This window comes from Vanessa atalanta, chromosome 25 (genome assembly GCF_905147765.1).
Source record: "Vanessa atalanta chromosome 25, ilVanAtal1.2, whole genome shotgun sequence".
Lineage (NCBI taxonomy): Eukaryota > Metazoa > Arthropoda > Insecta > Lepidoptera > Nymphalidae > Vanessa > Vanessa atalanta.
This window is the reverse complement of record NC_061895.1, coordinates 3,264,969-3,280,662: the sequence shown is the minus strand read 5'-3', so window position 1 is coordinate 3,280,662 and position 15,694 is coordinate 3,264,969. Positions and strand designations below refer to the sequence as shown.

At 36.1% G+C, this 15,694-nt stretch overlaps 1 protein-coding gene across 5 annotated transcripts in view; it reads right to left on the bottom strand.

The window, feature by feature from the left end:
• LOC125073652 (protein pangolin, isoforms A/H/I/S) overlaps positions 1-15,694 on the bottom strand; it is a 147,845-nt gene that overhangs the window by 3,417 nt on the left and 128,734 nt on the right. For 2 of the 5 annotated variants that reach the window (XM_047684557.1, XM_047684559.1), the window contains exons 5-11: positions 14,162-14,285; positions 13,834-13,930; positions 13,356-13,451; positions 12,164-12,274; positions 4,952-5,156; positions 4,217-4,382; positions 1,885-1,954 (exon numbers count right to left, since the gene is read on the bottom strand). In XM_047684557.1, the coding sequence (XP_047540513.1) occupies positions 1,885-1,954; positions 4,217-4,382; positions 4,952-5,156; positions 12,164-12,274; positions 13,356-13,451; positions 13,834-13,930; positions 14,162-14,285 (869 nt within the window). Of the gene's footprint in view, positions 1-738; positions 896-1,884; positions 1,955-3,373; positions 3,528-4,216; positions 4,383-4,951; positions 5,157-12,163; positions 12,275-13,355; positions 13,452-13,833; positions 13,931-14,161; positions 14,286-15,694 lie in introns of all 5 variants that reach the window. The other 3 variants (XM_047684560.1, XM_047684561.1, XM_047684558.1) reach the window with 3 other exon arrangements.

Genomic DNA, 15,694 nt, shown 5'->3' with positions numbered 1-15,694 from the left:
ATCAACACAAATGTTAAACAAAAGACATGCTTGAAAATGTTAAAGTAATTGTATAAAGTACTAAAAACGTAGAAATACATCGAATCACTCATGCTGCGTTATCAAACGGTTTAAATCAAAAAGATTCCAAATATCTACGACAACAAAAAAAGTAAAAATCTACTGAGGAATGAAAATCCTTTAAGCTTACGACATTCAGAGCAGAAAACGCAATATTTAGTTCATACAGACAATTGCTTCGTTTTCTGCGGTTTGAGACATTGGCATCAATATGGTCGAAATTAATAAAAATATAGCTGTTTCTAGACCAGCTGAAGACTGGTATTTGCTACAGACAAAAACAAACAAAACAAACAGAACATTATTTGTTTAAGATGTGAACTCCATGCTTCAAGCTCACACACATACGGTGATCATATCTAGAATTCCTTACAGTAAACTTCATGAATCATCGATTTGAATTGACAAATTGCGTTAGTTAGTTAATGAACCATGATTTAAATACTAAAATTCAAGATTAAATCTTAGTTGAGATTTGTCTCGAATGCTTTATGAAAACGGTAATGATATTTTTTAATTTGTTTTAATTATTGCAATGTCGTCTACAGATAACGAGTTGATGACACAACGAGCTTCAAGTTAACCTTCGCATTTATTTTCATATTAATCTCGATATGATCCACGTATTATCTAATCACTCTTGTAACACAAATGCCAAAGTCTCGCCTAGAAACTGACCGTGTGTCGTCCGGCGGCGGCAGGCCGGCACTAGAGGTTCACATACGTAGGCTCTTGGGGTGGGCTCCCCACCAAGCTAGCGGCCGGTAGTGGCGTCGCCGGTTCTGGTCGGAGGAGCCCTAACCCCCCCGATACCATGACGCTACTTGATTCCGGACTGATTAGCAAAATATAGAATAGGAAGAAGAAATGATATTTTTGGATGAATTTATAGCAAGTTTGTAAATAATTAAATGTTATTAAAAATTTAGAGCACATTTTTATTTAATACAAAAAGGATGTTTGAGTAGTAATTAGTCAATATTTAAAAAGAAAAAGCGTCGTTACAATGTAAATCGATATTTATTAATGAAAATGAGAGGAAGAGTGTAAAAAACGATAAAAATCAAGAATCAAGTAGCGTTTGGTTGAATGATCAAAATGAAAAAAGAGCGACGGAACCGAAATAGTCACCAATAGTGCCAGCGGAATCCAGCATCGATCCGTGAGAAGCGGCAATCATGAGTGGAAAAAACATTTCAATGAGTATAAATGTCTTCACGGATATCTTATAGTACGACTATTAACAATATTATTCCAAAAAAAGCGAGCGTTATTCAGAAAATGTGTCAAGATTTTTTTGAAAGCTTTCTTCGACAAATGATTGCCCTCTCTCTGTTCTCAGGTCTGTCGGAACTATTCTTCTAATGCCTATATTTTCACTACGACTTCACACTTTGTCTACTTTCAAAAAAATCTATTCCGTGTGATTCTACATCAAACTTTTATTTCTTTGTGAAAAGACACATTTTCTGAACTTTTCTCTGCTTCGCTTTTAACGTATGCCCTTATTCTACAGGTACGAGGTAAAGAGCACAGCGTAACAGGATATTGGATATATGTGTATGTCCAAACACAAAACACAACATCTACTACAGATTTTGTCGAGTTTTATAAAACTAATTAAAATAAAATATATGTTACGACTAGGCTCTTCGTGGACTTTCCGTAAAATAAAGACATAAAGATAAGCCAAGTCTTTCCACATAGAAACAATATAAAATTGAAAATAATGACCCTTTAGAATTCTATTGCTGTTTTTTTATCGGTTCATTATTGTTTGTTTGGAAAAGCAAAATAATAAAAAGAAAAATTGAAGACACCCACCTGCAAGGTTTGCACCATTGGTTCTGTTGGTCGAGACCGTACCTCGCTCGACATTTCTTCAAGTTATTTCCTGGAAATTTTTAAAAAATTCAATTAGAATTCGTTCTCGTACTGGACAAATACAAAACAAAATTGATATCGACTCATTAATTTCAAAACTGCGGGTCTTTAAGGCAAATTAAATATATTCCAAATGCAAATTAAGAGACTAAGTATAATAGTAAATTTTCAAAATTTAAATGACGTCATAAAATTTAGCAATGAACAAATTAAATTAAGGGACCGGAATATGACGCCATGGATTGCAGAAAGAAATTTACTAAAAAAAAAAATAACGGAAGCGTTAAAACAAAATATGCTAAAAGACTAAACTACAAAGCGACATGCACCAACACCGTTAAACATGTTAGTAAACATGCAGGAACAGGAATGGATCAAATGAAAATAACAACGGAAAAAACATTGGTTTAAATAATAGCGCTCTACTCGCATAAACTTCGACAAAATAAACCTCTAACTACGCTATTGCTAGTCGAAATAAAAACAATCACAAATAAACATGACGCTCATAAGCAAATTCAAGCAGAATAGGTTCTCCGGAATCAAAATAAATATTGATGTTCATTTGGCCAGTATCATTAATAAAGAAAACAGAAGCATCGGCAGCTTTTGTTGAAATTAAAACAGTCTAGTCGAGTCCTCGGGACATGTCTCCTTCAATATTCAGGCCTGTGCCGTCAACCGTTCGCTTTGTAATAGCAGGACGTCTTCATGCATACTGGTAACTCACAGAACTCCTTCGCATACTTGCAATGTATGGAGAAGGCTGTCCCAGCCTTTACACTGAGCACATGTATACAGTCCCTGCAAAGCAATTACTCAAGTATTCAAATATTGACTGTTGAATAAAACATGCACGCTCCCCGAATACGTAGGCGGCACTTCGGAGCAGGACGGAAAGCCAAAAACCGGGACAACCTTCGAAGGAGTGCCACTTACATCAGGGATTTTTTTCATAAAATAGCATTGTAATAACAAAAGAAAAATAAATAAATGCGATATATATTAAATAAAAAATGCTCATATATGTCTACAACCTGTACCCCTTCAACCATAGACATTCGGCAATATTTCTACGTCGTTCGGTCGGTACGGATAAAGTTCAAAGCAATTGAACTCGCACATGGGAGCGTGAGCGATGCCAGGGAAGAGGGGTCGGGCGAGGGAGGTGGGGGGTCTGAGAGCGACGGACGTCTCTAGCTAATCCTTTATTAATTGACCTCATTTTTAAATGAACTGAAGCGACTATGCGCGACGAGACGTCCGTCGCTGACCATGTGCTGAATCGTGGAAATCGTGACTGATTTTCATCGTTTCGTTTGTATTATATTCATTTTACGATGAAATGTTTCAGACACGGGGAAAACTGACGGAGACTGAGGTACGGAGGGGATAGCGAGGGTTGGCAGCGGTCGTTGCAAGGCAGTACCTCCATCGGTTGTCTCCTGTTTTCGTTTCCTCTTCTTGCCCCTTTGCGTATTTGCCCTAGACGACCAATCGGGATAGAGCTGCATGTGCAGCTGGCGCTCGCGCCGCGCCAACTCGTAATACTTGGCTTGCTCCTCACGGCCGAGCGCATGCCACTGTACCGAACACGCCGCAATATGGAAACAAAAGAGAAATGCACTTCGACGGTGGTTCGCGATCGCGCCCTAGCGTTAGTGCTAGAAAAACAGCCCGCAGTGAGCGTTCCCCTCGACAAATTTTGAACCTACGCCCCAAAAATGAGAATGGCCAATTGTGGTGTTCCTCACAGAACCTATTCTGCGGTCGGTATCGTCGCGCCTCGTCTAGACATAGATCAAACCAATATAGTTTCCGATCGGCGTACAGGGGTGTAGGGTGAGTACACGAGTACACGGTCACTCGACGACTACAGTACACAGAACACGCATAGGAGGCGAGCGACGCGGGGGGCGCAGGCAGCCCGGAGTGCGAGCCCGCGCGCCCGACGCCGCTCGCCTCGCGGGCGACGGTTCCAGCCGCTTTTCTAGCACAGGCACCACCGGCCGCCGCACTAACACACTGGAGTAACACGCACACACGCACACTCACATACAGGGACACGGGTCACGGGTGCTCGTCGGCGGGAACAAGCCGGTTAGTTCGTGTTAGGAGCCCTGGACGGCGCAAGCAAGTCTCTGGAGGTTAGTGAGGAGTGCGGGCAGGTCACGGGCGAGGTAGGGGGGTGGGTAAGGGTGAAGCGAGTGTACAGAAGCGTCGACGTGACAATCCATCCCCTCGTGTCGGGTCTCGGCCTAGGGTCCAATACCTCCCAGCTCTGCGGGACCGCGGTCCTTTTTCCGCTTTTTCTTTTTGGAACCGTAACCGTAGTTGTCCCGCGCGCTCCACCCGGGGTACAGCTGCATATGAAGCTGTCTCTCTTGTCTCGCTTTCTCATAGTACTTTGCCTGCTCCTCGCGACTCAACGAATGCCACTGCGTATTTATGAGTATATTGCATTACGAACACAACGTTGCCATCGGCGACCGCGGCCGTCGATGGCCGGTCGAGCGTGCGGCCACGAGTGCGTGGAGCATCGGTTGCTACTCTTGTTAGGAACGAGATCGCGTTCCGAGAAGCGTAACGGCCCCTTCTCGGTAGCCGGCCGGGTTACGGCCAGCGATATTTGTTATTCGATACACCGAGCGCAGATGTCAGATACGGACACGATTCATTGTCTTCCAGAATGCGCGCCGAGTTTGTGTTTACTCACGACACGGATCGTTTTCCTAACAAGATTAACAATGAGCACAACGTCAATATAAAATTATATATATACATATAATTCTTAGAAACGTTTCAACTTAAAAGATCACGTCGTATACCAAAAACAATAGACAAATAAGATTCGATGACCTTGAATAATCCTAAAGTATAACTTTTAAATGCGGATTTCAAATCGATTCAGTAGTTTAATAAAGTTATTCTACAAATAACATTGATATAACAATCAAATGGTGTAACAGAACTATGACACATGTTAACTATCAGTGACGTCACTCACCCGTCTGCCCAGTATCTGGTTGATCGCCGCGGACTCCTTGAGCGTACACTCCGCCACTACCTTCGCCCTCATCTCCTTCATGTAGAGCATGAAGGCATTGAGGGGCTTTTTGATGTGAGGTTTCTTGTTCTGTTCCTTGTTGTTGCTGGCTGAGCTGTCAGCGGGCTTCTCGGCGCTGCTGCTACTGGAGCCCTTCTCTTGCGACCTGGAATTAGGATTAACGGGGAACATGAAGACGGTGTCACGGATACACTATTATCTCGTTACAGGTGAGACGTTAAGTCACTGAATTAACCTAAAAACTAACAAAGCCTGTAAAAACAAATCGGAGAAAAAGAAATCCATTTTATTGAAATGTTACGATAAGTATGATTCGATTTGTTTAACGGATTCAAGGAATTATATTTATGGAACTATAGTAAAAATAAAGGAACATAAACTGTAGGTACAGTATGTTTATACGATATATAAAAAATAACTGCTTGTTTTTGTTCGTATTCTGCGTTCGTCATTCAGCCGATTGACTTGAACTTTTTGGTATACTTGGTACTCGCTAGCAAATCTAACGCCGCGCATTGGGAGGCATTGGGCCTCACCGATAATTTGAACCATGAGTAACCCAAGAAGGTCTCTTATATATATGTATATATTTGGGACGGTGAGAGCCAGAACACTGCTTGCACCCGGGTTCTTGTTGAGCTTAAGATGAGGCTGGCTTTTGGTACATCAAAACAAATTGAAGCTTTATATATAGTTCATAATATTTTTTATAGATAAATCAATTTTCTAAACGTCTAAGAAATGGACAATATTTTACAATGATAATATTTTTTTTTATAATGATGTTAAATAACTTTTAGATATAATAAATTAATTTTATATGAATATTTATATTATTGGTCAAATTTATGATAATTACGTAATTTCAAGTCAAAAATATACGCCTCATATGTAGTGCACACCTGGTACGTACATTTTTAATCAATCAGCCCACCATCTATCATACTTATCTTATATCAATGAACGTCTTAATGCGAGTTTAGGTGTTAACGACACAGACAGACATACAATAAACAAGCGCGCGTCCGGTTGGAAATAGACGGGGTTTCCGGTGCGCGTACGCATTGCATTGACACCGGCGAACATGTGGAATCTATTATCGTTTTTTTTATTTAATTTGAATATTAGATTGTATTAAACGATTCCAACTTTGTATCAATAATTTTTCTTAACACTCAATTCGCCCTCTGGAACTCAATATCACATAAATTAAATATTTATGTTTTTCTATGTGATAATTATTTACTCCTATTATAGTGGTGTCCCCCTTCCGATGTGAAGATTATTATTTAAGTACTAGCTTTGCCCGCAATTTCGTGCGCGTTGTTTGAATTTAATTTATTTGGATATTGTGTAGCGTGATTTTATTTTTATTCTATATATAATTCTAAAATAAAAGTAGCTTAAGTTACTCCTTATTACATCCGCTATCTGCCAGTGAAAGTCCCGTCGAAAACGGTTCAGGCGTTCCAGAGATTAGCCGGAACAAACAGACAGACAAAAATTGTAAAAAATGTTATTTTGGTATACGTACCGTGTACACATACATATGCATTTACTAAAAATGGGTAATTACAAACAGACATTCCAATTTTATTATATGTATAGATTAAACACGCTTTGTATAAAAACATCCGATAGCTACTAACAATAAAACACTAGTATACGCTGATATATTGTGATGAGCTAATATAAAAGATGGCTTAATGGATAGGACGCGTGGATATTTAATTGAAGGTCGCGTGTTCGGATACGGACGTGATCATTCTATGTACTTTGTATTAACAGAGCCTTATGTGCTCAGTATTATAAATATAGGAAATACTAAAATTTTAGAATATTTTAACTAAAGTTAGGATTTATTTACTTCCAAACAGACATGCTTACTCAATATAGGGACATAGACAACCAGGATTCCTAATGATAAGATTCTTTGTCAGAATAAGATAAATCAAATTGAAATAATACTCAGCAACTCTTGTCCGAATTTGAACATGCAATCTTTGGTTAAGATCGACGCGTTCTAACCACTGTACCGTGTGGGTTAACATAAATAATGATCAAGTTAGAATCGTGTCATCCCAAATCCAATTAACGGGATACCTTTAAAAGAAAGACAATTTTCAAGACAAAAACGTAACTGTCCACCCAAGCGATTTATTCTAATCGTTGACAATATTAATAATCACGAGGAATCCTGAATAACGACTTCCTGCGATGTTCAGACTGAAATAGTCGAAACGAATATACTTATTACAGTCAGTTCGATACGTCAAGTATAGTTTAATTCGGTAAATTAGTTCCGAGAAAACGACGCGAATGTACGACTTCCTTTGTGAGTTAAAAATGGGAAACGGGAATACTTATTTAAACTTCTTTGTTTTTTTTTTTGTATCATTTTTCATCAGTTTTTTATTTCCTATTTGGTATAACTACTAAACGATTTTTTATAATCCGAATTTTGACATCTTTATCGAGACGTCCCTACATCATTATAGGAGAATGTTTGGGTGTGTAATGTACGTACGTATGTTGCTATTTTTTCTACGTGTCGTTGGTATATTCAATGAACAAATGATACGTACTGTTATCCTTTTCAATCCTCATACATAAGAAAGTGATAGCAAAATTATAATTCCTTTCGGTCTTGATAATGTATTCAGGATCAACACCCAAAGTACAGAATACAGACTAAAAGTCAAGACTATTTTTAAATCTTGGTTAAATAATAATCAGAAGTATCTGGAGATCGATAAATCTACGCTGGAAAAATAATCAATCTGTTAGTAGTTGGCGATCATGAAGGGTGAGTCAATCTATATAAAGCTGCACAGGCAAGAATAATATGTAGGTTTAGAATAATAACCAGACCCTAATAACTGTCCAGACAGTGCTAGGATGAAGACGATTTAAGGATAACGAGAGTTAGTCACCGGCGAAGAAACAATTGGTATTAAATGAGATGAATATATAAATTACTAGCTGTCATTTGGTGTACGATGCTGACCATATTTTTAAATTTTGAATTGTTTTTTTTTTTTTAATATAAAATAATTAATTTAATTGCAATTTTATTAGATGTTATCTACGAATGGCGTGACATTAAAAATAGAACACAAAAGGCTAAGCCCTCGTCTTAAGATAAGGGTCTGTAACTTTTTCCATCACCAATGCGGGTTGGTAGAACACACGTGAAAGAATTTCAGCCGAAACATGCTTTCTTACGATGATTTCGTTCACCGCAGAGCACAAATGAATAAAAATTATAACACAGAAATGAATTCACTTTTTAAAATACTTTACATTTATTTGTACCCCATATATAAACTTCATTATTGAAATATAAACAAAATATTTACTTTAAAGACTCGTCCGCAGCAAACACAGATTTGATGGATACCCTACAATTCAAATGTGGTTATAAATATGTATAAAATAAAATTACTTTTGCGGTTCTAATTTTTACTATTCGCACCAGGACATTTGTTTACGATTAATATGTTATAGCAATGGTTTATATAAATTTATATTGTTATTAATAAATAAAATTGTTATTCTCATTACTTTGTGATAACAAAAAACTTTTTACAAGACGTTAAGTAAATTACATAAAAAAAACAAACTTCAATACCACTAAAACGGTTTTTAAAGCCAACTATACACGTGTAAGGCTATTTAGTGCGTGCAGAGCTAAGTAGCTTCGTTTTAGACTCGCATTCAAGGAACTCTGAAGCGAGGTAAAAAGAGAAACACAATGGTCGTACGTTCCAAACGAGGTATTCAGTGGCGTGCTGTAATTATTGTGTAGTGTGTACCGTCGAGGAGAATTTGTTACACACGAACGAACCGGCTTTAAAAACTACCCGAGCCAAGATGTGAAGGGAAATACGGCTTTATTTTTAAAAAAATTCAACGTTTTTTTTTTCAACAAATTGTGTATTTTTCTTTTTTTTTTTTAAATAAGTTTCGGTGTACTATTTTTGAAATGCGAATTTTAAAAAACTTCGCTTACATTTATTTAGCTTCGAAGTTGAGTTGTTATATTTTTATTACAAAAATGCGATATTCAAACATTGTATGGAAGAATTAACTTTTGACGCGGACCATAATTTAATTTCTTTTAGCTGTCACGTGTCATTTGTACGGGCCCTTGTTTTATGCGCGCAGGGCGTCATAAAATTCATATCTTTAGATCTTGTCGTGGCGATTGTACGAAAGTAGCCCGTTAGCCGAGGGCGTCTCATATATCATCTTAATTAAATTTCTCCGCCAGCAGCTTACTTACGTGATTGTACCTGGACTTTTATGTATTGATGTTGTGTGCGAGTGTTAGCGTATACGCCGAGCGGTTGAGCTACTGTGAATAGTCTTTAGAATATGTTGATTCATAGAGTCGAGATCTAGTACGTTTAATTAGGGCTTCTTTTAAACTTCGTATGTAAAACATTATGTATTATTTTTTCAAGATTTGTCATTTATGGATCTCAAGTGACCAAAAGTGTAATTATAACATTTAATGTAATTAATGGGAAATCTAGATCTGTAAACTAAATAAAATGTAAATGAATTCTATATAATAGAGCCACAATACGGCTTCGCTGTGAGGTGTTCAATATGAAGTATAATGCACACCTATAAGTAGGCGTTAACAAGCACGTATGTATTGTAACTTTAAAAGTCCCGTGACAGTGAATAGTAAAGCAACCACAGGGTATAATCAAAATATCAAACATTTAATATATCTAGGTATCAATGTTTTTTTTTTTAATTTTGTAATTGTCTAAAATTTTTAATATGATAAAGAAATAACCAATTTCAATTGTATTTTTTTATTAATCGCTTGAGCGATTGCTGCCCGCTTACAATAGCACAGTACAAAGGAGCTGTGATTATATGTTTTTGACGGATGTGGCATGTATTAAACGATGGGTATGACGCGCGGAAAGGTGTAAGATTACAATTTCGTGCCTTCGACTTGTTGATTGCTTTGATTTTAAAAAGCAATTTTCAGTTTTAATCTGATATGTATACATTTCAAATTCGTTACTTTGTAACATATTCTGTGGAGTTGAGTTTATTTTTTAATAAATTATTGAAACAAAAATGACATTCGATTGATTTTATTAATTCGATAATAAGTCTGATAATATTGAAATATGATTTACGTTTTGTTTCAAAAGATTATAAGATTAGCTTAATGTTTATAGTAATAATAATTACACGTGATGGAGCAAACACGTTTACCCCTAATACAGCTATCGAAAGTATCAACAAAATCTTTCTCAAATTTTATTTAATTTGAGAACAATACAGACAACTATGTATATGTATAATGTAAAAAGTAAGGCTTTGAACAAAAAAATATGATATAAGTACAGCAACAAACAACACAGACGTTCAAACTATATTCAATAAAATAAGTGTGTTCGTTTTCGTGTTACACAGTACGAGGGATTTTTATATAAGTGACGTATTGAATGTCGATAGATTAAAAACAATTTGTCCTAAAGCGAGTCACTGCATCTGTCCCGCTTATCGTCGATCTGCAGGGGTTAGCCGTGTAATAGCACTGATAACATCGCTGATAGCATCGCACTTTCTGGGGGAGGTTAGTGAGAAGTGACGCTTATTTTAAAAAGTTGAGTTAGATTTTATTTTCAGTGTCACCGATATATTATTATTTGGAATCTATGTGATGCTATACTTGCTTGCTTATCTAACCTTTGTACAAGCCATCAGATATTCTACCGCCAAATAACAGTACTCTGTATTGTTGTGTTCCGGTTAGAAGGGTGAGTGAGTCAGTGTAATCACGGGCACAAGAAACATAACATCTTAGTTCCCGAGGTTGGCGTATAGGTGATGTAAGGAATGGTTAATATATCTTACAGCGCCTTTGTCCATGGGCGGTGGTGACCACTTATCATCAGGTGGGCCATATGCTCGTCCGCCAACTAATGTCATAAAAAAAGTATAATAATATCGGGAATTATTTATAATCAAAAACGAATATATAGATTAAATAATCACGTACGATGATAATGACCGATTTTAGTAGCTTTTCTCAATTGAGACTTGCAAACTTTGGATGCTATAATATGCGCAAACAAGAGAACGCTGTCTATTCTCGCTATCAGAATCTGATCGGACAGATCTAATATGATCTGAGATAATCCACAGCAGTGAAGGCAATCATCGCGAGAAAACCTGCATGTATCAGATATTCAGACGCTTGTATCACCAATCGGCATAGAAGTAGCCTGGTGGAAGCTCTACATCCCATCCTCCAGAGAGGTAGGATTTACTTAAATAATAGTTACCATGATAAACGGAAAATAAAGAAAGTTTAATTAAAGTATAAGAAGCTGTACTAAAAAAAAACTAAACAATTTTTTTTAATGTAAAAAATCATAAGTCTAATCTCAGCCTTACATTTAAATATATCCAATACAAGGGTGGGTACCCTTATCAAAGTGTATAATAAAAGTACGTATTACCATAATATATAGTTGCATCAATGTTAGGGCGTTATACAACAATGAATTTTATCGCAACGATTATATTGACGATATAATTGAACCGGGCGAAGGCTACAAATTACCTTGTATTATTCCGGCGCGTGTTTCGAATTGTTTTTGTAATCTCTTGTTAACTAAATGTTATTATTTATATTATGACTAGGTATGAACTCTTTTTATGTGAACTTATTTAACAATGAACATGTTTTTATTCAAATTCATATTTCGTAATCGGTACTAATATTCAGTGGTAGAGCTTCCCGATAGCACCCTCTCATTAGATATGCTATCCCCAAACAGCAATGCTTATTGTAATATTGTTAGACAGACACAAGGGACATAACATCTTAGTGCCCAAGGTTAATGGCGCATTGGCGATGTAGGGAACGGGTAATATTTCTTACAGTGTCGATGTCAATGAGCAGTGATAAGGAAACAATTGACAATCTACGTATTTTAAATTTAAAAAAAAAATACAGAAGCTCTATACGAGTTATAAACTGTTCCATTACAGACATATATAATGACTTTTTCTTATTATCTATATATTTCTTATTCATCGGAATATCAAACGGATTTAAACTTTAATTGTACGTAGGAATATACTATTATACTCGTAGTAATAAAATCTTACCTTGAATGATGCGTGAAGAGGTCTGCCTTGGAGTGGGGAGGGGGAACGAGCGCTGGGCCCAAACCGAGTCCCAGCCCGCCGCCCAGCGTTGGGGAGAATCGATATAATTCACTGTAACAACGGGAAATTATACAATTTATTATATTTTATGAAAACACGGCACAGTGAACTGTATTTATCTGGTAACCCTGAAGGATAAATTTATAAGAGCCGATAGCCTAGTGGATTAAACACTTGCATATTAACCAAAGATCGTGGTTTCAAAAACAGGTAAGTATTACTGAATTTTCATATGCTCAATTTTTGTTAAAGCTTGATTTCCTTCTCAAGGAACATCGTTAAGAACCCTGCATGTATCGACTTAAAATCTGGCAAAGATGCGTTCCACCAATTCGTATTGGAGCAGTTGGTGTAATAAACATGGCCTCTCTCTATCAATTAATATGTGAGCATCGAGACGTGATAAGCTTGTATCCTTTTCCTAAAATAGAGTAGTTATTTAACTTTTCAACTACTTCATAAAAATCAAACCAATGCTTTGAAATATACATTTATTATATAAATTGTTTATTTTTTCGTTTACGTTACAATAAATATTACGAAACATTAAAATCGATTGCTAAATTAAGAAGTCTTGTAATGACTGCAATTATTTCGTTATCGCTTCGAATCAGCGGACAGATGTTCCCGATAAAATTATATCAGTGTAATATTTAATGTTTTCTCGGAAACATATCTATAAATTGCCACAATAATCGTTGTTTATGTCAATATGTTGATCGTGATATATAGTAATTGATTTCTGAACGATTAACTTATGTTCTTTATTTTATATTTAGTGAATAAAAAAAATTTAAGATTAATTTTGCTAAATATTCTAACAGTTGTGCCCTTAGTTCTGAGTTTCTAAGTTTTTCAATAATTTTTTTTTTTCATATAGCTCGCGGATGTTTAATGGTGTTAAAAGTGAAATACCAAACACTTTGATTAATCAATCACGAAATCTCAGAAACTGTAACATCTACAAACTTGAAAATGGTAGAGGTAGACATCCGCTAAAAACAGATTTTACGCAACTCTAACCGTAAATGCTTAAAAAGTGAGGTTGGAAGTTTGTGTTTTATATATTTCGCGCGGATATAGCCGCAGGTTAAACTAGTATATTATATAGGTTAATAGTACTAAGACATACCTTGATAGACTAGAACTGGTGATGGGCAGAGATGTAGGGTACGGACTTCGGAAGCCACTTGCCGCCGAGGATATAGGATACATACTTGGAGTGTGCCTGAAATTATATAAAAAAGTTAAGAGGCTTAATGAGACATTGCAAACACGAGAGTGTAATACTGGCGACTTCTTAACTTATGATTGAGTAAGTAAGTAACTCGTTGAAGCATAATCCCAATGATTATTATTTATACCCGAAGTAGGATTTGAACGCGGACCATCGGCAACTTTACTGCCTTATAACCTAGCCGATGATACGAGACGATATTTCTTTATTATATTATATATTAAAATTAAATTATAATATATATGTATAATCTAAATATAAATGAAACTCTTTCTTAAAAAAAATATATATTTTAGTCTTCATGTAATATATTAATAAATTATTATTTAAGAAAATACAAAATGTATGAATGATTAAAATATTGTATACGTACCACGAGGCCGCAACCTGCGACATCTCAGGACTAAGCATGGGGTAAGGGTAGGTACCCCCCGGGAAGGGGTACATTGGGGTCCGCGCGAGACCTGCCGCTGGAACAAATATAATTATTTTAGGTAACATGCGGATATACTCGTTAGATGAGCTTTTTTTGTATTTTATGTGCTGCGTGTACTATTCGCAAAGTACTATGTGTGTGTGTGTATATATATATAGTTACACTATATCACAACTCAACATAAATTAACAAAATGATCCTTATAACCATAAAAATAAGATATCATTTTCTCAATACATTTTAATACGATTTCATTTCGACTTACCCAACTTGGAGTCTAGCTGATACGGAGGTGGGATACCCATGTGTGCAGGAGGAGGCTGCCCCAGTTCTCCACCGGGACAGAACAATGATAATCCACCACCAGCTGATAAGCCCATCTTGCCAGTCTGCAACAAAAAACATATTATGTATATTAAGTTTTATATTTTTTACACATTAATATCGAAAATGACCGTCTTTTCGGCAACCATATTTAAATATGTCATTATTACGATTACCGATGTTTCTTTGTTTTTTGATAACAAACATTTTATACCAGAAAAAAAATTAAAAACAACGTACAGTGGTGTTTCTCTATATTTGTTTTTCTATCTGTTAAAAGTAGAGTAAATGGTATATGGGTTTGTTTTTTTTAATTATTTTTACGTCACCAGCCTTGTTTTTTATATATTTAAATAGACTGTCAAACAGTTAGCCACTAAGTACACACACTAGTAAAGTAGTATGTAGTATGTAGTACGTTTGGCGAGTTTGGAGAGTCAACCGTAGGAGTCACGCACACTAAGATAATAAGTTGGGTCATTTGTTTTCGTTATTTTATAAAGCAACAAAAATCTAACTAGAAGTATAATTGATTAAAGGGCACCTGCTATAACTATTCATTTGTTAAATTATATTAACATAAATCAAGTGATTATCATTTTAAACGTCCAGAACCTCTTTGTGAATAATGATGTCTTCTACAGTAAATCTTTTCAGACGGTGTTCCGTGTAACGAGATCCCATTTACTGTTCTATTATATGTATAGACGCCAAAATAAGCGACCATATTTTGAAATAAGAACTCGTTTCAAATTTAATGTCAAATCTAAATGTACCGTCCTATGATACAAAATGAACAAGATAAAAGGCTCTGAAAATACATTTCAACACACGAACAAAACCGAGGGAGTGTGCAAGACGCGTCATTAGCAAGTAAATTGGCGCCGGTACCGTATAAATTTCGTCCTACCCTCCCGCCCAATTATGCAAAATGGCGCCCGACGAGGGCCATTCAACCGCGTCGTACTTCCGAGTGTCTCACCTCTAATTAAACTGGATCTTCTTTTCAGCACTTTATTATGCGAAATAAACGACAGGATCACTGGTGACACGTAGGCGTAAATTAATTATGGTGTTTCCACTAGAATCCCTGAATGGTAGTGTTTTGTGTGATTTTATTCGCTTTTGAATATCAACTTCTATTTATGCTACATAAAAGTTGCAGTCCGAGCGCTTCAACTAAAAACATATTATGCCCCGTGACTTTTACTTTTGAGTCGTTGTAAATATTTTTTCTCGCTTTTGTTATTAAGTTTGTTATGGAATATATACAAAAAATAAAACAAGTTAGATTCTTTGGATTTCAACTATGATGAAGAACCGAGTAAATTGTAAGAAGACGACAATAATTTTGTCCACTTCAAAGCTGAACAAACGTAAAAGTACTAATACTAAAGCTCAATGAACCAGTTTTAAACATTTCAAGTCTCTTTAAACCATTTTAAAAGCGAACTCACTGACAATTCCTTAACCG